Below are 24,604 nucleotides of genomic sequence, written 5' to 3'. Positions count from 1 at the left end.
AGTCTTGAGAGCGACAATACATTTCACCACAAAGAATGACTACTTTTCTTTATAACTTCACTCCTCAAGGCTTCTTGAAGAAACAACGTAACCAGGGGAAACCTCGACAAACTTCAAACAAACTAAACACCAAAGTATCACACACCGAATAATCTCTCTATTGATGAGTCCTTGCTGAAGGGCCCTAGCTGGGAATATGGTTTATTACAACAAACGCCGCCCAGATAAGTCATTTTCACACTATGCTGCGTTCTCTCTTCTCTTGCACCCAAGGGATCCTGGGTAGGATTCCGAACAGAATGCGTCTCTTGTGACTCATACAGCTTCTTGGGAAGATCGTTAAAAAGTGATTGGTTGGATCTTAGGAGTGTTGAATCGGGGCGCGTCCTGACTCACAAGGACCCGGGAAGGCAAAGGTATGAGAGAGATGGGGATCAAGTTAGGATTAGAGGGGCATTTGAATCAGGATGAGGAAACGTTACCTTTACTGAATGCTGCGTTGTGAAGACAACCAAAACCGGTAAAACACCACAAAGTTCCTGAATAAACTTCGGAACTACATGTTAAGTCAACGTCCGATCCTGATGTTATCTTTCGTACAGGGGTAATGCTGGGGGAGGTTAATACAAACTTAAAATGCTTTATCAGTAGGCCCTACTCTTCCTTTCACGTCCGCAAAAAGGCATTCATGAAAGACGCACTTGGTATTTTCGCTCATTGGTATTTTGTTTCAGTCAGTAGTCACTGCAAGACGAAAGAAGTCCCGAGGATGAGCGCTTCTCTGGACACATCGCTCAGCATGGGATTGGAATATATCCCAGTCCGACCAGCTGTCAAATAGCCTATCGCCCAATAGCAAGGACACAGAGGTCAGAAGTGCGAAATATTATGACTATTCCGGTGGCAATGTAGCGGAAAGTTGCGAGGGCATTAACGGCATGCTGGGGGCAACCCAGCAGAGAAACGGCCCGGGGCAGGAGACCGCCAGAAGGCACAACCACGCTGGCGGGACAATCAAACGACAATGAAGGGACACACTACAATAAATAGAAACTTTTGTTTCTGGTAACTGCATTTCGATTCTGGTTTAATGTAATAAATGGGACTGGAGGGATACACCTTGGGCGGATAAACAGTGGGGTACTCGGTGAGCCGGGAGGAGGAATGACTCACCAAGATGAGGTGTACACACAATAGTGGAGTGGTTTTATGATTGCGCGATTATGATAGGAAACCATGAGTGGTTATCACCATTTTTTCGCTGGAGATTGAACCCCTCGGCTAAACACTGATCAATGGATGGAGTAAGGGCGATAGTACAAGTGACTAACTAGTTATGATGGCATCGATGAAGCGTTTCTCAGCCAACATAATATGCACTCCTTAGAAGTTTTCCAGGGATATAAAACGCCCCTGGAAAAGGCCTTGTCAGTAAAGGGAATATTTAGCTATCTTTACTCCAAACAAACGGTAGTGGAAATGTCCAGTTGGTGTCCAGCTGCTCATCTTGTGTTTCTCTCCACCGGCGGCCATAGTCGCATCATTAAATCAGACGACAACACCAGGGTTCATTATCGTCTGCTCGACCACCCCGGGTGGAGGGTTAGTGTCGTCTGATCGCAGCACAAGCGAGTTATTGGATAAGATTGTTATTAAATAAACATTAACGAGGCAATCGAGTCTCGTGGCAGCTGGAGACGAAAGTATTGGTCATCGACTGACGAAAATCAATAAAATGTTCTTGAGTAGGTTTACGAGTTGACTAATTGTTTTATTGACAAAAACTGCTGGTACACTCTTAGAAATAAAGCTTTTTGAGCTTTTGAAACACCTTCAAGACTGTAGTGTGTGCCTCTCAAACCAGGGGAGTATGAAGGCTGCTAGAAAGTGAAAGAAAAACACAAGACTTTTGGTCAATAAGTTTATTTACTAGTTTTAGTAATTTGAACAACAAACTATTTTCACATAATCGAAGAATTAATTATCTTAATCATATGCTGTTTTTCAAATCCATATCAGTCAAAATATCCATTCCTCATTGAATTCACACCTTCCACAACTGTGTCCAATCGTCTGCCAACTATTTCCTTCACACAGTAATCCATTTTTTCATTCCTGGAAAATACAACAGAAAAAAACCTGATTACTGACTAGATGAGGCATTACTTATTGGGTCTAAACTGAAAAACATGGCCCTTTCTTTCAATGAAACTCATAATGCACAACAATTATTTCAAACGCTGCAATCAAGATCCAAAGATAGACTTAAAAGAACACCACCATCTCCAATACAATAACCGACTGAAATCCAATTTGTTCCAACCCCCAGGTCGGACCCACATCACAAATTTGTAACACTCAAAAACAGTTCACCCCTATGCTCAGTTTCAGACACACGAGCACAACAGTAACCCCTACCATTAATTAACATAAACCCCCGACCCTGTCCGCCGCGGGACAACCTCAAACCTTCCACAGTAATCAACAGTGAACTATATCAGTTTCAACTGATCATTATCAAATATAAATTCTAAACAAAATCTAAATTGACTATAATTTTTTGCTCGTTAAATTCAGTCTTAATTACTCGGTACAAAACCTTGTAATTTCCTCCGAATGGATTGGGTTTCCCTTTTCAGTTGATCCAGCGAGAGAATAGGGGGATACCCTTTCTTGATTCCTGTAATTGATCCCTCAATCATGAACCAGGGAGCTAAAAATATCCTGATCCAAGGCTTTCTGTTGACAGCCAAGGAGAACAAATCAGCAACCTGTCATTTCTGTCTGGTCACCCTCAGATTCACATGGACATGACTCGAAACAATCAAAGGTAGAGACCATTCAAGACCACATAGGGGGAAAGCAGCAACTCATTTGATTATGTAAACCTGGTTATTTCAATGAGTTATGAAATCTTTTACTCCAAATGTTATGTGGGAATTTCAAAATGAGACTCTTCTCAGATTTTTTCACAATTTTTTTTTTAATGGATGATGTCAGGGATAATACCCCAGGTCCCCTAGCTGAAGCGATCGTAAATTTTTCTTAGGTTTTACGCTTGAATCCCCCCAGCTTTGCATCACCAAACTGACAGAACCCAGTTGTGGCTATTTATAGCCTGTCAAAGCCCAGGACAGGTAGATAATGGGAAACAATGTCTGAGACAATGGGAGCACCCGCCCACAACCATGGACAAAGGCAGGGGGCGCTTTATTTCTCACAGAACTTTTTCAACATATCCTGTGAACATATGGTCCTCTACAGCATTTTATTTCCATGGTGTCGCCAACAATGGTAAAAACCAGCCGATCAGAAACTATAAATCTAGCGAGAATTCCAGATAAAGATGCGTTAAAAAGTTAGAAGAAAACTGTCGCGACACAATAGGTTTTTCTCAAGTTTTTGTTTTTGATCATGGAGTCGCACCTTTTTGGCGAGGTGATGTAAGGTTGGTCATAAATTGTCTTGTTTAGGGTTAAGGGCAACCTTGGCACTGGGTCACAAGTTGCGGAAGTGCAGAGAGATAATTCATGCCATTATCCGATAAATCCAATCTCCCAAGAAGAGGTGTATAGGAAACTACAGTTTGGAGAGTCACTAACTCACATTCGTTGCTCCTTCCCTTCTAAAGATAACAATTGTTATTTTTGGTATTGTTCTTTTTGGGATATTTTTGTCAGATTACAGTCGCTTCCATTAGTCATGCCACTGACTCTTGAATGTTAAGTTTCCTGGTCTTATATGGTCATAAATCCTTTGTAGTAAAAAAAAAAGGTTTTTCCTTAACTAACCAGACAAATGGTTATGCTGGAGTCAATGACTTTTTATTGGTGTGCAAAGATGGAATGTTTTGAGAATGGCTTGACGTTTTCCTGACGGAAAAGAAGGGTTATGTCAACTTTCGGTTGGCGGGAAGATCTCTCAGGATATAATCCCCTCCACCTGTCAAAGTTGTCAGGTATCACCACCAACCAGCCCCAGTCCCATTATCCCACAACAACTGAAAGACTTCCTGCGACATGCGTGATAATGGCCCCATAATGAGACCAGCAGTGTCCATAGGGCTTCGGACGATTTACATCGGCTACGGGATGCGACAGGTGAAATATGGTCGCCCTGGGTCATTGTCAAATCAGCAAGATGCAGGCCTGATGAGCTGAATTATTGATAATGGACAGGTAACATGGGTTGAGATGTAACAGTAATAGAGTGGATTGAGTTTTCTATTTCAGTTCAACTCGCAAACACTTAATAACGTATCTTCAGTTTCTCTCAATGGCGTCCTGGCAAGGGTCATTCAGGAACTTTGCAAATGAGCAGTTACGAATTCCCGAAGACCCATCTTCCATTGTCCCATTGCTAAGATCTAGATCCCATTTCATCCAATTGAGGTAATGTGGTGAATGAGAAACCTTATTTTATTACTTCCTCTAATCTCGCCACATCTCAATCAGATCAAACAGCTATCGCCACATTTTCTCATCGCACGAGAATAGGAAGCCATAGTACGGGGACAGATGAGCATCTATCGTTCCTGATCATCACCCGAGATACCCTACAACACAAGACAGGTGCGCACAAAATAATCAACCCCCACTGATTGGCTATTTGTATTTTTCAGTCACAGTCATCTTCTGCAGATCTGAAGTTGAAATTTTCAATTAAACTTTGACCCAAGTTTTCAACTTTGGAATTCGAGAAAGATTCTGTGTGTCATTCTATCGGTAATACGTGGTTTAGTTTACTTAGATTAGAATCCTTGAAAGTGTACAATCAGATCTGAGCTATCGCAAGCTATTGTTTTAACTCAAATGGAACTAAATGAGTGACGTGTAAATATTTCAAGAATTCAAAACATTGATTCTGATAATCCTTGCTGTGACGCTGTTGGTGAGATCGTAGAACATAACGAAAACTTGATTATCTTAACAGGACAGAATGTCGGCATTGAGGTACATTAAAATTCTCTTTTGAGGTTGCAATTCCATGAACTTCCAATAGTCAATGGATTTCCCATTTCTCCACTTGTGAAGCTTCGAAAGCATTTGCCTCCCAAACATGGCAAAATACAGATTTTATAAAATGATTCATGTAAATTGTAAGTCGGAGTAGGAATACAAGCCAGAATCAAAATAACTGAACATAAGAAATAAGAAAATCTGGTTAAGATTGAAGGAATTATTTCCTATTCCCCAAACACAAAATTAGGAAACTAACATTAGATTGTACAAACCCGGGCAGATTAGGAGTGAAGGTCTGGGGAAATGAGAATCTCCGCCAGGAGGTAAACACTGATCTCCTGAAGATCACCGAGCGATATCGAACAAAAGAGCTGCAGCCGGGGATGAAATCACCAGGGTGAAGACTTTGGGGGATTCTGCGCCAGAATCAGAGAAACGCGGCATTCAATTTGGAGCCGTAATGATTCAGAGATGATTCCGCGTCAATCATCTCCACAGTAAGCAGAGAATATCGCTGATATTGGGTTCAACACCTCTCCGCAGTGCGGGATATCGGCAGGAAATGAAAGAGTAATAAAGCGAACTTACAGACTTTCCCTCGACATTGTCGTCGAGATTGGGATCATTCCATGGTCTCCACGCCTTTCAATTCATCCATTAATGTCGATTTCTTCAATTTCTTCCTCGGTACTTCTGTTAATGACATAATAAGAAATCAAAATTATCGGAACATTGGGTGATAATCTGGCGGAGAATTGAATAAGGAACGACCTGTATGTGATGATTATTTGGATCGAGGTCTCTGCTACAGAAATTATTCAACGAAGTTATTTTCCCAAATGGCCTAAGCTAAAATATGCGAATAGTTTTGGCTGGGTACAGATTTATCAATGAATCACTCATATGGAAATGGTAAGCCAAAATATTATCTGAAAAGAGAACAAATTCACATGCTTTTGTTTCAATTCCACCTTTTAGCAGGGAAATTTAGGTTTCTAATCCGTGTCTTTAGCTTCTCATCCTGAGCTTTTATACATTGTACTAACAGGATACAATTTCACCTTAGTCTCTGATCATGAAGCATGCACCAAACCAGAAATGACTTTCTACGCTCGAGTAACGCTCAATGTTTTCATTATTTATAGCATCGTGAATTTCCATGGCGACTGTTATTCATCAGCGATGCCATGTGACATGGGCTATGAACCATGGGAAGGCTGTCCCAGGGAGCGACGAGCAACCGAGCGCCAAAAATAGATGTCAGGAATCGGCCATGGACCGCAGCTCTACATGTTGGTTCATTAATGATGACACTATGTTTGCATTTTAAAAAGTCATGAACTTTATGGTTGGACGAGTTTTAACCCAATGTTTATTTTCCTGTTCCTAATTATTCCTTCTCAATACCGCTCATTTTCTTCGCTCAGTAAAATCGTCACGTCACTAACAAAAATATTTTCAAAAGGATGTTGTTGCAGAATGATGCCATGATGTTTAGCATTTGTTTCAGTTGGACATTAATCATCTTCCACATTAGTTAAACAAACCAATTAAAATAGAGAATAAATTAAATTTTTAAAACATTGTTAACGAGGGGTATTAATCAATGATAACGACAGATGCTGATACATAATGACAATAAAAACAGTTTGTATCGGGAGTGTTGCATGACAATAACACACAAGGGCAAGTTCATTCATAATGCTTTGGTCTGGAAAGCACGGCTGAGTCTGCTTAATGTAGGCCTATAGGCAACCAAGGTCAGCCCAGTAAAATGCCAAGAAAATTGTTGGAAAATCTGGAGGAGCCTGTCAACATGAAGTCTAGTTCTCAACCCCATATTTTCTCATTTCCCCAAAACATAAACAATTGTACCAAGTTTTACTGCACCCTTAAATTGGGAAGTTCTGAATACTTTCTTATGAGGGGCACATTTTCCATGATGTTCTGGCAGTGATTTTCATTACATTCACTGCAAGACTGAGCCTGAACTGGAAACTGTTCACAATCCTGCCAAATGAGGGCAGCACCTCACTGACATACAGAGAGATTATGAAGAATGGGACGTGCACCAGTGGAATAATCATGCATTATGAAGACAGGTGACATGATTCTGAATTCATTCAATAGGGGGCAGCATGGCATAGTGGCTTGTAATGTCACGATCACCAACAAACAGGAACCAACATAGCAGGTTATCAACTCCATTATCCAAGATTCTAAAAAGATGCGTATTGGGATAATATCAACAATCGACTCACCATCATGGAAATGCTCTGCCGTTTTCTTCCTGAGTTCATCAACGGTCTCCTCCTCGTCGGCCCACTCGAGGACCAGACGACGGCCGTACAAGTGAGTGCTGTGACATAATGCATTGAACGCCCTCTATAACAGAGTGAAGAAAGACAATCAGCTACTTGTGCAGGAAGAGCAAAAAAAGCAGAAAATCAAAACCAAAATCACAAGAACTTTGTCACTGATAACTCTCATTTTTGAATGATTTATCAACCCTTTTGTGTCTTTTTACGATGAAGGGGATTTTTGTACCAAGTTATGTCAAAATGCCATCACTTCTTCTTACCTTTGCATCTTGTTTTGAGAGGAAATCGACAAAACCAAAACCTCGATGAGAACCAGTACCGCTCAATTTCTTGGGTAAACGAGCTGATTTCAACTCACCAAATACTCTGAAATGAGTAGAAACAATGGTTTCAGGTCAGCATGTTGGGCAGCGTTTCTTATCAGAGACACTGATGAATCACACGGAAACAAAATGGTCCAGCTACCATGAAGGAAATCATTCCCACTGGTGCTGCCATCTACCACAATACCACTGAACTGAAAAGGCCAGCCCAGGTAACCGTCACTTGCTCTGCCATGATTAGATCAATATCAGTTTTGAATGAGGTTCTTCATCCAAGAGAAGGGAAGAAGGCAACATTGATGGCAATATAATACAACCTGCAAGTCTTAAACTTACTTGAAGAGTTGTTCTATTTCCTTCAGCTTGGCTTCAAACGGTATATTTCGAACCATAATCTTGGTTGACTTTTGCACTTTTTTAGATGCTTCTTTTCGTTTAGTCTTGGCCGTTGGTCTGAAATGAAAATAAGATAAACCTTGATACAATGGCCACAAGAAGCAATGATCACTGCTGTGCTTAGTACAAATTGTGATAGTAATCATTTCTATAGAGGTGACAGGTACCTGTGTTCATTTCATTTTCAGAGCACCACTCTGACAGTGCTATCTTTCTTGTATGCTGGACATCACAAAATCATTGCAACCTGACTTACTGTGTCTGACGATTAGACACCTTGAGTTCGAGGGTATGGCCATCGAGCTCAGAATGCTGGAGTTCCTTCAGAGCTTTAGATGCGGCTGCGTGTGTCCTGAACTGGACAAATCCATAGCCCATCGACAACATCTGACCTGGAGAAAAGACAGGACACACTTAGGCAATGAGCAAGATATCAAATTAGAAACACAATCATAAGTACATGTACATGTAGACTCACTCTTTCAAATCCAAGTAACACTCTGGAGAAAAATAAGCTACCCCAATCGATGAGGGCAATTTGCCTCTTTCCTAATCAGTACCCACAACTCCAATCCTCATGCACTGCTGAAATATCCCAAATCTAAAAACTAGTCAGCACCAAGAATGGTATGAATAGACCTACCTGGATTCTTCATGTCTTTCTTCTTGGCTATCGATGCGGAATGAATTGGACCACATTTGGAAAATTTCTAAAAAAGTTGAAGGATAGACAACAACAGACAAATCCACTTAAACCATGTATCAGAATGCACAAAAAGTTACGGATTTCACTTTTTGACAAATTTTTTTTCTCAGTTTTTCACATCAACTCTTTGAATATCTAGCAAAACACAGACCTACCTCTTCTAAATCTTTATCCGTCGTATCAAAGTTGATATTTTTAACAAATAACACAGAATCGGGTTCTGGTTCATCATCGTCACTCGATGATGCAGCGTCTTTCTCATTTTCTGGTTGTTTGCTACTCCCAGCTTCGTCTCCGGTCTCCATGGCAACAGGTTGAGGTTTCTCGAACACTTCACCTGGAGCCCATTCAAGGTATAATGGGACATGCTGAAACTAAAAGAGGAAACATATGACCCAACAGTACAGACAGACAAACCAAAGACATAAGGTACAACAGCTGGGATGACGTCATCTGCAAAAGGGGCTGGCTGCTTGTGATACGTAATGATCGACACGCAGGGACTGTTATGTTCGGGCTGGACTAAAGAAGGCCAACTGAAGGAAGTGATCAATTTGAGGTACGTCTTGGCAACATCAAGCCAAAACAAACCTCTTATTTTATCTGTTGGATTGCTTACCTTTGTATATGCTAGACTCCTGAACGCTGTCTTGGCCTCGGTTATTTCTGAGAACTCCACCACAGCAGTGATACCAGAAGGAGGCAGGATAACTCGACCAAGCGTCCCATATTTGGCAAACACGTCCTTGATTTCAGCAGCTTTGGTTCCAGCAGGTAAATTTTTGACCAGAATGACCGTTTTGCTCCTCGGGCCACTCGCTTGACTGAATGAATCTAATGAAAGTCCATTCTCAGTGAGAAAGTCTCTCGTCTCTGCAACAATCTGTGTCTCCCCAAGAGCCATCCGCACACCTAAACTCTCCCGTGATTCCTGAAATTGGCAAATTTGAAACTTTAAATTCGAGGTCAAAAGTGATCCTCTTCAACACTTGAATCCATCTAGGTTATACCAACAAGCAACTCAGATAGTCCCTTTTTTGTTTCTGTACCTTCCCATTGGAATAAGCCAAGGTCAGAAGAGAAATCTGGCTATATGTGAGATAGGATTCAAAAGACATCATTATCAGCTAAGTGACTTGCCAAAGGTTAAAAATAGAACAGATTTGTAAATATTTACTTACAGCGTCAAGAATGTCACTCTTAGATTTTCCATATTTTTCTGCCATGATATCAGCGACAGCATTAGCACCAAGAAATAACGTGTTCCAATTATGAGAACTGAAAAATAAACAAATGCAATCATTATCAACATTATATAAACAGAAAATGAGTGTCATCAACTGCTGTCCTTGGCCAAGGCATCATCATATTCAAAGCTTTACATCAAAAGTTTTCCTTGGAACCTTTCTGTGAGTCTACAGCCCAGCAAATAAACTAGGCAGGCTTCTCTGATACATGAAATGTGGTATATCAAAGATGAACAATCATCTCAAGTTGAACCACCTACCTTCCAGAAAGAGCCTTCTTCTCAGCAGCTCTTTTCTTCTTAAAACTGTCTGTTTCTGAAAGAGAGAGCTTCTGATTACCAACTAACTGCTATCCCTCTTAAAAACAAAGCTGGACTGGAACCTTTGATCAAAAAATGCATATTCATAGGGCTAAAGAGTTGAATTTTTTGGGGGGTTAGACAATGGGTGATATGAATAAAGACCAGTAAATGATTTTACTTCAGTTTTGTACAGAAAGGCCTAGTGTAAATGTACATGGGGTTTTCAGTAAAAGCAATTGCTAGTCTTTATTCATATCACCCAATATCTCCTCCCTCAATACTACTTGTATATGTGACCAATGGGCTATTCAACAATTCACAGACCTTCAACCAGTGGTTTTTCCTCTTTGGTCTTGGCTGGTAAGATATGTAACAACCGACCCTGAAAAAAAGTGTTAACAAAGAAATTTCATTTGGCATTTTAACAGTGCTACATTTACTCAGCCTTGACTCATTATGTAAACGGCTTCTGATGAAAATGGCAGATGTTGTCGCAAATAGCACAATGCCAGGCTCCTGGGTTGCCTCCGATTTAACAGACAAAAAATAATCGAAGATGACGTCACCGACAAAGTATAAATCGAAAATGACATTGCTGCGCTGTGCTCTACTTAATGAAGTTTCAAGTAGCAGCATACCTGGAATATCGTTCCATCAAGTTCCATAAAGGCTTTGACAGCATGTTCTGGCATCATGAAAGTGACAAAGGCAAATCCTTTGATCTTTTTGGTGAATTTATCGATAGGCAAATTGACATCAGTGATTGGTCCTGAAAGGAATAGAATATGATAAATACAGCGATAGATTCTAGAGCGATGGTTCGTTATTGAGAAAAGAGACACGAAATACTACCCAGGCAAAAGTTTCCATCACAGAGTCTATGTTGGGGTCATGGTAGAATTTATGGTGATTATCACAGACCCTGTTTAACTGTTGGAGCCGATATATTCTTGGATGTTTTCAGTATGCAGTCAGTGTAACTATGACATAACGTATCATCGATGTCAGCATTGGAGCCAAGATGGCAGAACTAACATCTCTACGATATATTTCATCATTCTGCAATCTCAAAAACAGACCAAATATTTATCAGACGAGGAAATGTACCTACCATATTTCCCAAATAAATCTTCTAGGTCCTGTTCCTTGCACACGTAGGCAAGATTCCTGACAAACAATCGACCAGACTGAAAGAGGAGGGCAGATACTGAAATCACAGCTACGTGCACTGGCATCAAGAACATCATACCAATTCATTGTCATCATCATAGTTGCTTCTATATATTCAGATCAAGGCTTGCAGTCAGTGTAACTATGACATCTCGTATCATTGATGTGGGTATTGGAGCCTAGACGGCCTAACCGACATCTTCACGATATACTTCATCATTCTGCAATAAAACTGGTCGCCTGTAAGACCTTAGAAAGTTCGATCGACTGATTGGTCCTTTACCTCGGCTATGGTTTCATCCTCGTCATCTTCTGCACCTTCAGCTTTCTGTTTCAAAAGCTGAAAGATAAAATAATAGATAGGTTAAGAAGAAGTTTGAAACTCTGACTGAACTTTAAAACTAATTAACATGAATTTAGAGACATCTTCGACATTACTTGTATTGCACTCAGAATGACTCACCTTAGCTTCCCATGGTTTGAGCTGTTTCCCTTTAGGCCCCTCAGCCACATTTTCAAACTCGACTTTCTTCAAGAAGACCTTCTTTGTTCCAATGAAGCTCTTGTTTCTCCTCAAAGCCTGTTCCAAGTCATTCTCAGTCACAAATTCAGCATATGCAACACCAATCGGTTTCTTTGCGGCATTCCGGGGAACTTGGATATTCTTGACCATGATACCTTGGAAGAATTCCTTAATTTGTCTCTGAAAGGTAACAAGTCAGTTTCAGTATTCTAAAGCACCTTGGTTCAATGTTGGAATGCAGGAGAAGAATGAAGCAAGTATGTTCCACATTAAAGTATTTCACTCACATCCTTGACATTTGGAGGTAACCCCTTCAGTTTGACCTTGAACTTTGTCTCCTGATGAACCGCTTTTTCTTCCTCTTCTTTTGCTGCTGCCTGCTGAGACTCATCATTCCCATCATCATCACTATCATCATCATCATTATCTGAGGACGAGGAGCTCTCTTCATCTGAAGAATCCTCAGTTAACAGCCGACTGCTCTTGCTGACTTTGGATTTCAAGTACTGCAAAAGAAGTGCATAGTAGAAGCTCGAGAGAAGTCACCACTGGGACTGAGAAAGGAGAGACATAATAGACAGGAACTTACAAGTTATTCAGGCAGGTGTTTATACTTATTACCTCATAAATACTTTGAAAATAACTGTTCGACTTCTTTAATGTTTCTCTATGTTGCAGTCAGTGTAACTATGACATAACGTATCATCGATGTCAGCATTGGAGCCAAGACGGCTAACTGACATCTCCACGATATACTTCATCATTCTGCAACCAATAATTTGTCTATGAAGTAACTTTCCAGCCAATCTAGAGCTGTTTCTCAATAAACCCTGAAGAGTTAAGAAACTTACATCAAGGTCTGATAAATCTTTTTTCACAGCAATATCATCCTTGGCCTTCACTGTAATGAAATGTTCAAACTATTTTGTAAATAGCGCCATCAAAACAATTCGATTAGACAAAAGGCTGGAACCCTTTAGTATTTTAATACAATAACAATGTAGGAGAAGATGAAAAATCACGAAGACCCAGTTTCTAATTCAACAAGAATCTTTTACCAATGCGTTACTTCTAGTATTTTTATTACCTTTGGTCTTAACAGCTTTCTTTGTCTCTGTCTTCACCTCCTCCTCCTCCTCAGAACTTCCCGAATCATCCGACACGCCGCTGTCAAACTCCTTTCCTTTCGACTTGCCTTTCCCACTTGTCCCTGCCACCGGCTCAACAGCCTCACCCCCCTTAGCGCCAATCACCATATCATTGCTCCATAAAGCCTTATTCTTCCTGTTCTGGTGCACTTCCAAGAAGTCCTGGAATTCTGCATCATCTTTCAACTGGAATAAAGATGTCACATTTCAATAAGTGAAACAGTGCCGAGTATCGTCAACTGGGACTTTAGTTTACTGGTAACCTTAAGATCAAATCTGATTAGTTTATTTATTACAGAAGGTCACAAACAAAACCTACTTCAAGCATTTTTATTGAGTCCCTTCTTAATTACTCACATCTGACAGTTCATTCAAAATGGCGCATAAATGCTCATGATAATTTCTGTAAGACATGAATCTTTTCAAAGAACAAAGCTGAGAAAACAAGAAAACATTCTTACATCTCCAAACAGTTCTTCCACCTTCTTATCTCTGGCATTCTTTTTCTTTTCCTTCTTGTCCTACAAAAGTAAAGGGTGAAAAGGTATGAGATCAATTTTATGAAAACTTCAAAACCTTTCCTTGTTTTTAGTGATGATGTACAGCTAAGTTAAATCGGAATGAGGGAGTGAAGTTTGATTATTATTTTTACCGTTTTCTTCTCCTCTTGTGGTTTCTCACCAGATTGCTCAGCCTTCTTAGCTTCTAGCTTCTCCATCATGCGTTTATAAGCAGACGTCCCCTTGGCATATTTACTCCAGGCCCGTGGCTTGTCCGAGTCATGAAGATCACGACAGAGCTCAACCTGGAAATGAAGAATACTGACAACATGATTCACAGGACCAATACCTTTTCCTCAAGACAGGTCATACAAGCATCTGTTTCTTGTGGAAAACTTCGAAATATTCAAGAGGCAATCCTTCACCCAGTTGGTGGCAAGCAAGGACAAAAGACAACAGCATAGAAACAAGATTGTGACATTCAGTTAACATTTTGAAAAAAACATTTTCACACCAAACTCCAACAGACCTGAATTTTGGAAGCTTCAATAAATGTATTATTGAATTTTTTGATGGCATTGATTGCATCTCCTTCTTTCCCAAATCCAATGAAGGCAAACTTGCGGAATACTCCATCCTTGGTGTACTTAAGACTCAGATCTGTGATGTGTCCAATTGAGGAAAACAAACCGCTCAACTTCTCATCTTTGACCTGAAATAAATTCACAATCATCAACTGGAGTTACAATCCCCGATATGTTGTATTTTCAACCAATATATATGAATATATGAATCTATATAAGGTTCAATAAACTTTATTTGAATTTCAATTTGAGTCGTGCTTCTGTCTATATAGCTGATCTGTGCCAACCATGTACTATACATGTACATGGATGTTGGTGATGTTTGTGTACACTGTACAGTGTTGAGTGTACTGCACTCCAAAGCCCAGCTAAACAATCGAATTTCGGAAAGACCTATACATAGTAAATATTGTCACCTTGCTAGGTAGATTCTTTACAACTATTCTTGACATCTTAATCTGGTTCTACAGAAAAATTAAGTATCTTTTGAGCAAAAAACTACTTAATTTCTGTTTTTCACGTGGAAAATTTTGACCACATGGGCGCTGACATCTTGCAGGACCGATGAGAAGTCCCTTTCTGATTGGTTAAAGAGCAAACTCGCACAGTGATGAAAATTACTTTCACCAAATCATAGGAGAATGCCATATAACAAGCCATTAGGGCTGTGCAGTCGGGGCAACACGAAAAACGTGCAGTAGGCCTACAAGTTGGCTCGAAATACATGTATCACCATCATGATTCGGATATAGGGCAGCAATCATTTTCGCAGGCTACGTAGTGATGCGATAGCCGCTTTGCAAATCGACAAATTCTTTCCTTTTCCACATCCGCGGTACTCCTTTTCAAGGGTTCTTTTCAAGATGGTGGCAATTTCCAAATACCAGAGGCATTGCAAAGGTCCAATTATTTGTTTACCTTTTTGATTCAATAACCAAAAATAAAGTTTTTCTAATTAGTTAAAATGTTTTTTATTTCTATCATTTCTAGCAGTAATGAAAAGGAAGATTTATTTTTTAAGACGAATGAAAACAATGCGGGATCAGAAAAAGGAAATGGCTGTCAAATTTGTGTGAAATTTTAATTTTTCTTCAAATAAAGACATATTTCTTCGATCAGAATTGTCAGAATGTTGCCTGCGAACCAGAAAGGTACTCAACATATTATCATGTCTTTCGTGGCATTAACGTTTCTTCTATGCGCTGCCACACTGGCACTGCATGCACTCTTTGGTCCATCTGAGCTGCCAGTGAGTGTCAGTGACAGTGTGCACACTCACACTCACAGTAGTGTCAGTGATGATGGGCCTACATGATATATTTATTGCACATTTGTTTATAGAAATAAGTATTCTTGTTCTTCAGACAAGATGTTCAGTAAAATAGACAACATGAAGAAAGACAAGTTCCTGGACAAGGCCAAGGCAATGAGGGAGGAGCGAGCACACAAACTTCAGATTGAAAATGCTGTGCTTGATATTCAGGTAAGTCATAATTGCTTGAACTGGTTCTTTTGGGGGGAGAAGAAAGAAGTTTTTTTCACTTTACCTTTCCCTTGATGCCTTGTGTTCAACTTCATTAGGCTCTGTGGTTAAAGATGAGGTTGTTGATCAGTGCCTTCAACACTATTTCAGCGATACACCCGAGGTTACTTAGTGAGGACAAAACTAGAGCAGTCTATAAGGTAAGCGGTTCAGTTTCTGATTGATTCAAGGCTTGCACATCGTGTTGGATTCATCAAGCGCTTCGGAAATGGGTTTGTGTCTTATCTGAAGGAGTGATTCACCCTTCCTTCCTGGAACACTCCTTGATGCAACAGCTTCCAATAACTTGGGTAGTCTTATCTAAGATTGACATCTGAGCTTTCTAACCGCTTCTAAATTGTCAGACAATCTTGTTAAATGAGTCTGTTGAAAAAAGAAACTGGTCTTATTGATATAATGCCAGCTGTTTCATACTGCTTCAATGGTTTTGATGTTTCATTTCAGGCATGAGGTGGACAAGATGTTACAAATGCCCAAGCTCCCTGATGAAGAATACAAACCAACGCTAGAACCTTCTTTGAACTTCTACCTAACTATCAAAAAGTTTCTGTTTGTGTTCAATGAGACACAGGATACTAAGGTGAGAATGACTGCAAACATACAGAAACTTACAGATCTCAGTAAAGATAAGTGCTCTTGTCATATCAGGTGATATGTAATTTGGAACTGACTGCGCAATGCGTGTAGGTGTCTCAATCGCACTGGGCACTGGGCCCTGGGCCAGCAATGAGTGTCAGCAAATCATGTTACAACTTCCATTCTCAAGTTACATGCAGATCACTCTACTTGTTAATGAGTGACGATATTCCTTTTCAGAGATTTGAATACTTGTGCAAGTATCTGCTGATCAGTATGGAAACAGATGTCATGAGAGTAAGTAGGACTTTTCAATTGAGCCATGCAATTTTACTTGATCAGAAAGTTAAAACAATTCAGATCTGCTAAGACCAAAAGCAGCTTGTTTCATTAAAAGAATTCAGATTCAGTAATCACTACAAGTAATAGTAATACCATAAATCATGTACTAGAATGTTCTTCCTTTCCTAACCTTCACTTGGTCACATGCGCACTTGTCCTTTTGTTTAAAACAGTGCCGATATCTTTCTTACAGAATAACTACTTGGCCGCGGCCCTATCAAAGAAGGATGTCTTGACTTGGATACAACAGCTGAAGTGTATTTTGTGGCAGTGTTGCCTCTTCCTAAAGAAACTAAGGGTAAGAACTGAACTACACTTCAGGCATATGCATTTCCTATTCCAAGTGGGCCTAAGGTTATTCATATTTTACCCCTTGCTGTCTCCTTACATCTTTTTGTCCACAACTTCCCCTGTTATCTCTCGAAGACAATCGACCCTTTCTTTCTGCTCTTTTAGCCCAATAATCCAAAGGAGATGAAAATAATCACCACCTATCTACACATGATGATCAACTTCACAGCCACGACAAATTGGAAAATCCTTCGTGGAAAACCAGGTAGGGGGATCATATGACTTTCATGAAATCATATAGTGTCGCAGTTGACATACAGTGGAACCCCAATCGGCGACAACCCCGCTATGACGACCAAGAATCGTCGGTCCCAAATGGTTTCCTTTCTAATTACCATTACAAGGGCCCCGGTAACAAGACCACTGGATTGGGTGGTCCCAAAATTCAACTCTGAAGGATGAAAACATTTCTGAGTCCAAATTGTTTTTTCACTTATTTTTTGGGGGCTGATGATGTTTCTTCATTTTGAGCCGAAAAAAAACGTTTGCTTTGAAAATTTTTCATAATTTTTGAAATTTTGAAAAGTTCAACAATTTTGGCGGGAAAACTTAGTCTTGCACAGAATTGCCAATCAAATTCTGGATGCATTCGGTGAAGAGTTTCTCGAAACTTACTGTATTCCACCTTCTCATTGTTCAGGTGAAGCACTGAGGCCCGGTATGAATCAGCTGTGTTCTAACATCATGAGACATCTGAATGCCAAGGGACTGTATCCAGTACTTGAGGTAGGTGAATGAATTGAGTCTTTGGAAGGATAAGCTTGCCATGTCAGGTTAACATACCGAGGACATTCAGAAATCAGCAACTGCATAGCGATAGAAAAAGAGAACAGAGAAAAGATACCTTAGTTCTGAAAACACCATTTGAGGGGACAAGTCTGTTAAGGTTTCCTTTACATGTTTAATGAATGTATCTGTTGTGTATTTTTTAGACACTGCTGAGTAAGGGCCTAGCCAGGTCAAAGCCAGTGTTCAAGCACGCTACCCTCTCGGCAATCATCACAGTAGCCCTGAGACCCTTGATTGCTGCCAACTACTCGGACAACCTCCTCACTGTGTTTTTACTCCATATTCTATCAGTGCCTGGGGTCATATACCACATTTCTACAACAGCACAAGAGGTAAGTCTACAGAAGATCTTTTAGAGCTATTCGATAGTATTTTGACTGTATGAATGCAGCAATCTTTGCTAAAGTTTGGAAGGCAAGCTTGAGAATGTAAGTGGTCTTGCATCTCAACTCGGGAGTGATACTCCTAGTTTTGGCAACATATTGGCAAGTACATGTAGAATGTGATGGAAAATACATGTTTTTCTTTAGTGCCTGGCAATCCTAATGACCCACCGCCTCTTCAAGAAGTGCATCGACTTACTGGTAAATGAACAAAGCACAAAGATCATCTTCAACACTTTAGAGGGCAACTATGCACTATGTCTCCTAGGTGAGTCTTATATTTTGATTTGTGAAAACTGAGCTGATGATGTTTAACCCTTTCTGTTGACTGATATCCAGTTGACTGAAATCGAATTGGTGATGTCTGTCCATTATCAAGTAATTTGAAAATGTTTTACATGTTACGGTGAGAATGTCCATTTGAGTAATACTTCTAAGTCTTTTCTTGATTTCCGAATCACATTTCTTTCCAGCAAATCTGATTCAGCTCGGGAACTGTGAACTAGAGGGTTTGGTTGAGAACACACCATCATTCATTGTAAGTGCTTGCTTTTTCTGTGATATTGTAAGATTGTTAGATACTATTGTGATTATTCGTAAATGCAAATACTTCACATCAATGGGACCAACTGCGACCTAACAATGACTGGCTGGTTACATAGATATCATCAAAGCACTCCTGAAACAACGTTATTCCATTTCAGACTGTTGTGATACGTCTTCTGAATAGTTGTAAGCAGTATGTTGAAGGCAAGAGGTCAAACCTGACCCACTGGCATCCAGTGCTGGGCTGGTTCTCCCAAAAAACAGATCAGAGGTCAGTCATACATACGTAGTCATTTTGTGGCCTTAGTGGCCTGCTTCGGAAGGAACTCTTAAAGGGGGGCTATATGCTGAAGCTATCGGGTCCAATTGGTGGTCTCTAGGTGACTAATATGCACAGAAACTACATGTCAGTCTGATTAGACTTTGTGGTTTCAGTATTCATGCTAGCATGACAAGTGTCATGAGTTTCCTCTGTAATGCATTCAGCACTAAATTGGCAAATTCATAACGATATTTATGAGCAGATGCAATGACTACTAGCTTTGCAAACCTTTCACAGTTGGATGTAGTTCACATTCTGTCCTTCAGTTTACACGAAGCAATGCCCCACGTCGTCAAGCAGCTACAGCTCCTGTGGCACATTAAGATGGTGAAGATCTTGTTTGCTGACCTCATTTCCTCCGTCGAGGCGCAGAATGCCAGCCGTGCTACTCAGCAGAAGGAACAACAGGCTTCCCCGACCAAAAGTGAGTCTCGTTTCCATTCCATAACCAAGGATAGATGACTTGTACATGTCATTGTTGACCATTTAAAGGACAAGCATGCCCATATGTGATTCAAGGATGATATTGGCTGGCCACTGAAGCACCCTGCAGATGAGTGATCACTGCAACTTGTGATCGCAACTCTTGATGAAAGTTGTAATTGTATTTCTGCCATGACGACCCCAAAATGGCTTGAGCTGTGCTTGTATGAGTTGCAGTCCGACACAGAATATCAGACATAGCCAAGCAAAAAACTAGTTTAGTATCCTTCAATATCATAAAAGTTGTGTCAACCATATTCCAAGTCATTCTCTATTCATCTCTGATCTTTCACAGACCTGATCCGCAGAGCAGTGGAGAAGGCCAACCCAAGACAGGCCTCGATCAAAATCAAGATGGATAGTCCTCTTGTCTTCAACACATGTGCGGCTTGTACTCTGTATCAAACAGCTCTTGAAACTCTGGCCCAGCTGCGTATGGACATATTAGCAGGTAACTAACTGATAGGGATCTTTCCATGAGAACCGGAACGATTACTTCAATGTGCAATAACTTGTGCTGAAACGTTCATTTTAAAAAGAGATTGCTTTAACAGTGAGTTCTGAAACAGTGAGTTTGTCTCATTTTGGAACCAATTGTTCAGTTCTTGTACTGAATTGCCAGTGGTTTTGTGATGTTGTGAAATCATTAGAGAAAATTCTTGAAATTATATTGGCATCAACTCCTATACAGGTCTCTCCTACCAAGACTTCTTGCTGCCTCTCCTCTGGAGATTCATGTGTATGATGGGACCTCAGTGTGGCCTCAAGAACTACCTGGAGATTCTCTCAACTTATCCGAACGACACTGACCACTCCTTGTTTCACATGCTCATGTTGTTTGCCGATGCTGCTACACATCTTATCATGTAAGTCTGGATCTTTTATGCACCTTCTCTGGCTGCTCAATCAGCGTTATTCACCTGGGTGGAGAGAGGCAACTTAGATAAAGAGACCTGCCTACAACTTCATTCCAACTGTGGATTCAAACCAGAGGCCTCTTGACTGTTAGCCACAAGTCTGATGCACTAGTCCACTGCGGCTCCTTAAACTGTAGAATATGGAACTTGATGTTGACCTAGCAGTCAGTGAAGACTGCATAATGAATTGGTAATGGGTGCCAGACCACAGAGATACATGTGTGCATACACCTATACATGAACAGTGCACACTGAAGTCACTCCATGGCGATTCTTTTCAGAATTCTGGATGATATCGAATTGTATGAACACAACAAGCCGTTCTCCCTCGATGACATCTCCAGACTGAGTTCATTCCTGAATCAGCTCATTTTTAAGATGATATGGAACAACCTACTAGGTGAGTATAACGGGAGAGTTTAAAATTCTTCAGTCATTTTAACCCGAGTGGATTTATGGAAGGTGTAACGATCCCTTACAAAGGTGAAGTGCTTTCTACTTTGAACCCAACAATCTAGAATGGGTAGATGCTGAAATACACCAAGAATGGGAATGGTTGATATGATGACCTGACATGACTAAAGCCGGTGACAAATCAATCTTTCATGGGGAATCTCAACTGTTCTAAATTATAAGATTCACCAGTAGTTATTTCACCCGGTCTTGCCTTACAGATGTCAAGATTGCATCAAACAGTACCTTCTTCAATTCGATTCATTCCTTACTGATGACCCTGTATGATAGAGACTGTCGGCGTTCGTACACTTCAGCTGATCACTGGCTTATCAAGTAAGTTTTGCAAGTGACGTCACTTCCACAAGCTTGAAATCAGAAGTCAAATAGATACTCTGGTATGTAGATGCACATGTAAGCCATGGCAAGCAAAAGACTGTATCCAAATGAGACAGAGTGAGCTACTAATATACCCTGGACACTTTCACATTCGACATATCTGAGCACGTTATTTGAGACTATTGATCCTCTCCCTCATTTCAGTGATTACAGCCTTTCTGTTTGTGATCGGTAATGTTGCTTTGTGTGTTTTAGGGATGTGAAACCTGCTGCGTTCATTGGCGAGCTTGAACGAGGCAAGAAGGCTGCACAGTTCCTGCTACAGAAAACACCACACATTATACCACATAAAGAGGTAACGTAGCAACTTGATTGCTTTTCTGTTTTGATCTATCATTATGGGAGGGGAAATTGGCGTAACAAAAAACTTTGTAACGAACGTCAAGGCTGTTGGTTGGACTGTTGGCTTGGGTTCAAGTAATCCCTGATTTGTGAATGATTGACCTTCAGGTTTTTAACTAACACTTCTAACACTCCTTTTTTCAGAGGGTGATTCTGTTCCGAAAGAATGTTACAAAGGAGAAAGACGTGCTAGGTCTGACAGAGTCTGCGTGTTCATCGCCTCAATCGACCTTGATAATGATTCACAGAGCAAGAATTATTGAGGTAAGTGTTGGTATGCTGGAAGAATTGCTGAGCAAGAAATTCATTCCCCCTTTCGTTGCAGACATACATGTAGTGAGTCAGTAGTTTGGGCGACCACTCTGCCAGACATTTAGACTAGAGGCAGAAGTTCATGGCCAAAGATTGTCTAAGTAACCAATTCTGGCTGGCACTTTCAGTAGTGGTGACACGTTAATAGAAAGCTTTACTATTCCCTGCTTATGGACATACCTTTCAGTCAAAAGTGGTCTTACACGTTCAAATTAGAGAGATAATTTCATACACCATGTACATGTACATGTACTTAGCTTGTCTATTGTGTTCTTCTCCAGGATGGGTATCGGCAACTAGCCCAGCTTCCGCCGCGAGCTCTCAAGGGTGTGATCAGAGTGAAGTTCATCAACGAACAGGTAGGTCTTGTACTAATTGAGAGTGTAGGCCAGATCAAAGTCTCTACCATAGTTGATTGACTGTAAACCCCACTTTAACTTCAACATTCAGTGAGTATGCACAGCTTGGATTGCGACAGTTATCTTCATATCCTCCTCCTTTCAAATCATTGATATACATTTTCTTTCGTTAAGGGTCTTGATGAAGCCGGAATTGATCAAGATGGTGTGTTCAAAGAATTTCTGGAAGAGACTATCAACAGAGTGTTTGACCCATCTTTAAATCTATTCAAGGTGAGCATGATGACTTTTTAGCTTCGTTGAGAATCTTTATGGAATATAAAAAGATGGATGACAATATCATTGGGACTTAAAATGTTCAACTGGATGATGTTTGTCACCATTAACTTGCAATTTTCATGATTTGAAACTGACATTTGTCTTTTCAGGCAACGATAGAGCAGAAGCTTTACCCATCACCAACGTCACACATTCAAGAAAATCATCTTCTTCTCTTTGAGTTTGTGGGCAGGATGCTGGGGAAAACAATCTATGAGGTGAGTCGATGAAAGAACGTGTCGCTGGGCAAGGTCTTCTGAATGAGTATAAGAGAAGCTTTAAACATGGCTACAGTGTGTGACCTTTGTTTACTTTTCATTTTCAGGGGATAGTAGTAGATGTGCCATTTGCTAACTTCTTCCTCAGTCACATTCTCGGCCATCAGCACAATGCCACCTACAGTTCAATTGATGAACTACCTTCTCTAGATCCAGAACTCTACAAGAGTTTGAGCTATGTCAAGGTATGTAAACTTAAAAATTTGTCAAGACTAATTGGCGGTATTCTTGTGGTAGGTATTTTGCTTGCCATGGCATATGCATCAAGTTAAAGGAATCTTTGTAAAATGTCTCGATCACATGACAGTCCAAGAAAAGTTCCTTGCTCATGGTGGCAAGCAGTGTGTCTGTGTTATTGAACCAACAAAGGCTTATATTTGGAGTCTGACCCCTTGACCACTCGTAGCAGTAATCACTTGTATTGTTTGCTTTCAGCACTATGAAGGCGACATCTCCGACCTCGAGCTGACATTCTCATCTGATGAGGACTTCATGGGCAAACTTGTCACCCATGAGTTGGTGCCTGGGGGCAAAGTAGTTTCATGTTGCAATGAGAACAAGTAAGTTACCGTACATCGATAGTGGCCAATTTCCCTTGAGAATAACTAGGGTAAAACTGTCATCATTGTTGTCAACATTATCATTTTCTTCCAGGATTAGTTATGTTCACCTGATGGCCCACTTCAGAATGTACACGCAAATCAAAGACCAAACTCAAGCATTTATTAAAGGATTCCGATCCATTGTCAACCCAGAGTGGCTGTCCATGTTCTCAACACCAGAGTTGCAGAAGCTCATATCTGGAGATACCACAGATATTGACCTCGAGGACCTCAGGTAGGTAGGCAAGGGGAGTGTGTCAGTATTGAGTCAAGTTTGGCCTGCAGAGGCCATCGGACCTGTAATCTGTCTCTTCAAGTTTACTCTTTAAACACTTATGCAGAAGTCTCAACCAAAGTGTCATCTTTTCTATTACTTTGCAGGAAACACACTCAGTATTACGGAGGCTTTCACAATAACCATAAGGTGGTTAGCTGGCTTTGGGATATTCTACTCAAAGACTTTACACCCACAGAGAGGAGTCTCTTTCTCAAGGTAATTATCATTATTCGTATTTTGAAACCCACATATTGAGGCCTTAAGTCCTATGAAGGATGAAGGGTAAACCTATGACATGACCCTGGAGGTTCATAGCAACTTCTATGGTGATGACTTCGATCAGCCTCACTGCTGTGGGCTGATGGAGTGCCCCAGTGGAAACATCAGCACCTGTCACATCTTGGGTCTCAGGTTTGATTCCTGGCCCCGGTGTACTCCTGTGATAGTGAGGATGTCTCTTCTACAGCCTAGGCTTCCCCCTACTATACAAATCGCCCACCTTGTCGAGAGATATCGAGCCAAACTAGAGCTTTGTACTAAATGTCTTGGCCCTTTTTCTGCCACTTTAACTAACAGCTGTTCCATCTATTCCAGTTTGTCACGAGCTGTTCCAAGCCTCCCCTCCTGGGCTTTGCACACCTTGAGCCACCATTCTCTATCAGATGTGTGGAAGTCAGTGATGACCAGGTCAGTATTTCATTATACTTGTGTGCTAGTTTTCCTTCATTTAAGTTATTTATACCGTTTCTCAGGGGTCAAGCCTGAGCAGATGTAGATAAACAAAGAATCATATATCTGCCGACTGCCCCGGAAACACAATTCGTAAATAAA

At 40.6% G+C, this 24,604-nt stretch overlaps 2 protein-coding genes and 1 non-coding gene across 5 annotated transcripts in view; 1 reads left to right on the top strand and 2 right to left on the bottom strand.

Moving 5' to 3' along the window:
* LOC135500772 (ubiquitin-protein ligase E3B-like) overlaps window positions 1-24,604 on the top strand; it is a 42,885-nt gene that overhangs the window by 16,693 nt on the left and 1,588 nt on the right. The window contains exons 1-27 of one of the 3 annotated variants that reach the window (XM_064792425.1): window positions 15,243-15,332; window positions 15,546-15,664; window positions 15,815-15,864; window positions 16,169-16,304; window positions 16,541-16,597; window positions 16,836-16,940; window positions 17,099-17,198; window positions 17,634-17,719; window positions 17,926-18,114; window positions 18,313-18,433; window positions 18,639-18,703; window positions 18,870-18,982; window positions 19,300-19,457; window positions 19,812-19,967; window positions 20,208-20,382; window positions 20,715-20,833; window positions 21,108-21,222; window positions 21,481-21,580; window positions 21,772-21,891; window positions 22,221-22,298; window positions 22,473-22,571; window positions 22,727-22,834; window positions 22,942-23,079; window positions 23,330-23,454; window positions 23,549-23,731; window positions 23,878-23,989; window positions 24,368-24,460. In XM_064792425.1, the coding sequence (XP_064648495.1) occupies window positions 15,311-15,332; window positions 15,546-15,664; window positions 15,815-15,864; window positions 16,169-16,304; window positions 16,541-16,597; window positions 16,836-16,940; window positions 17,099-17,198; window positions 17,634-17,719; window positions 17,926-18,114; window positions 18,313-18,433; window positions 18,639-18,703; window positions 18,870-18,982; window positions 19,300-19,457; window positions 19,812-19,967; window positions 20,208-20,382; window positions 20,715-20,833; window positions 21,108-21,222; window positions 21,481-21,580; window positions 21,772-21,891; window positions 22,221-22,298; window positions 22,473-22,571; window positions 22,727-22,834; window positions 22,942-23,079; window positions 23,330-23,454; window positions 23,549-23,731; window positions 23,878-23,989; window positions 24,368-24,460 (3,042 nt within the window). In that variant the 5' untranslated portion in view covers window positions 15,243-15,310. Of the gene's footprint in view, window positions 1-15,242; window positions 15,333-15,545; window positions 15,665-15,814; window positions 15,865-16,168; window positions 16,305-16,540; window positions 16,598-16,835; window positions 16,941-17,098; window positions 17,199-17,633; window positions 17,720-17,925; window positions 18,115-18,312; window positions 18,434-18,638; window positions 18,704-18,869; window positions 18,983-19,299; window positions 19,458-19,811; window positions 19,968-20,207; window positions 20,383-20,714; window positions 20,834-21,107; window positions 21,223-21,480; window positions 21,581-21,771; window positions 21,892-22,220; window positions 22,299-22,472; window positions 22,572-22,726; window positions 22,835-22,941; window positions 23,080-23,329; window positions 23,455-23,548; window positions 23,732-23,877; window positions 23,990-24,367; window positions 24,461-24,604 lie in introns of those variants that run through there. The other 2 variants (XM_064792432.1, XM_064792440.1) reach the window with 2 other exon arrangements.
* Window positions 1,914-14,732, bottom strand: LOC135500760 (probable RNA-binding protein 19). Its single transcript, XM_064792414.1, has 23 exons — window positions 14,598-14,732; window positions 14,127-14,309; window positions 13,750-13,902; window positions 13,559-13,618; window positions 13,037-13,283; window positions 12,801-12,850; window positions 12,237-12,455; window positions 11,890-12,129; window positions 11,710-11,766; window positions 11,368-11,443; window positions 10,895-11,025; window positions 10,581-10,638; window positions 10,215-10,269; window positions 9,889-9,985; window positions 9,327-9,638; window positions 8,863-9,081; window positions 8,645-8,711; window positions 8,258-8,393; window positions 7,942-8,058; window positions 7,543-7,648; window positions 7,223-7,346; window positions 5,550-5,654; window positions 1,914-2,115 (listed from the first exon to the last, which is right to left on the bottom strand). Exons 1-22 carry the CDS (start codon window positions 14,631-14,633, stop codon window positions 5,584-5,586), a joined length of 2,814 nt encoding a protein of 937 aa, XP_064648484.1. The 5' UTR covers window positions 14,634-14,732; the 3' UTR covers window positions 1,914-2,115; window positions 5,550-5,583.
* LOC135483984 (small nucleolar RNA SNORD46) lies at window positions 11,554-11,653 on the bottom strand. Its single transcript, XR_010446403.1, has one exon. It is a non-coding gene; the product is annotated as a small nucleolar RNA SNORD46 (small nucleolar RNA).

The sequence above is a fragment of the Lineus longissimus genome, chromosome 2, assembly GCF_910592395.1.
Source record: "Lineus longissimus chromosome 2, tnLinLong1.2, whole genome shotgun sequence".
NCBI lineage: Eukaryota > Metazoa > Nemertea > Pilidiophora > Heteronemertea > Lineidae > Lineus > Lineus longissimus.
Note: the sequence above shows the minus strand (reverse complement) of the source record. Positions and strands in the feature narration are given on the sequence as shown.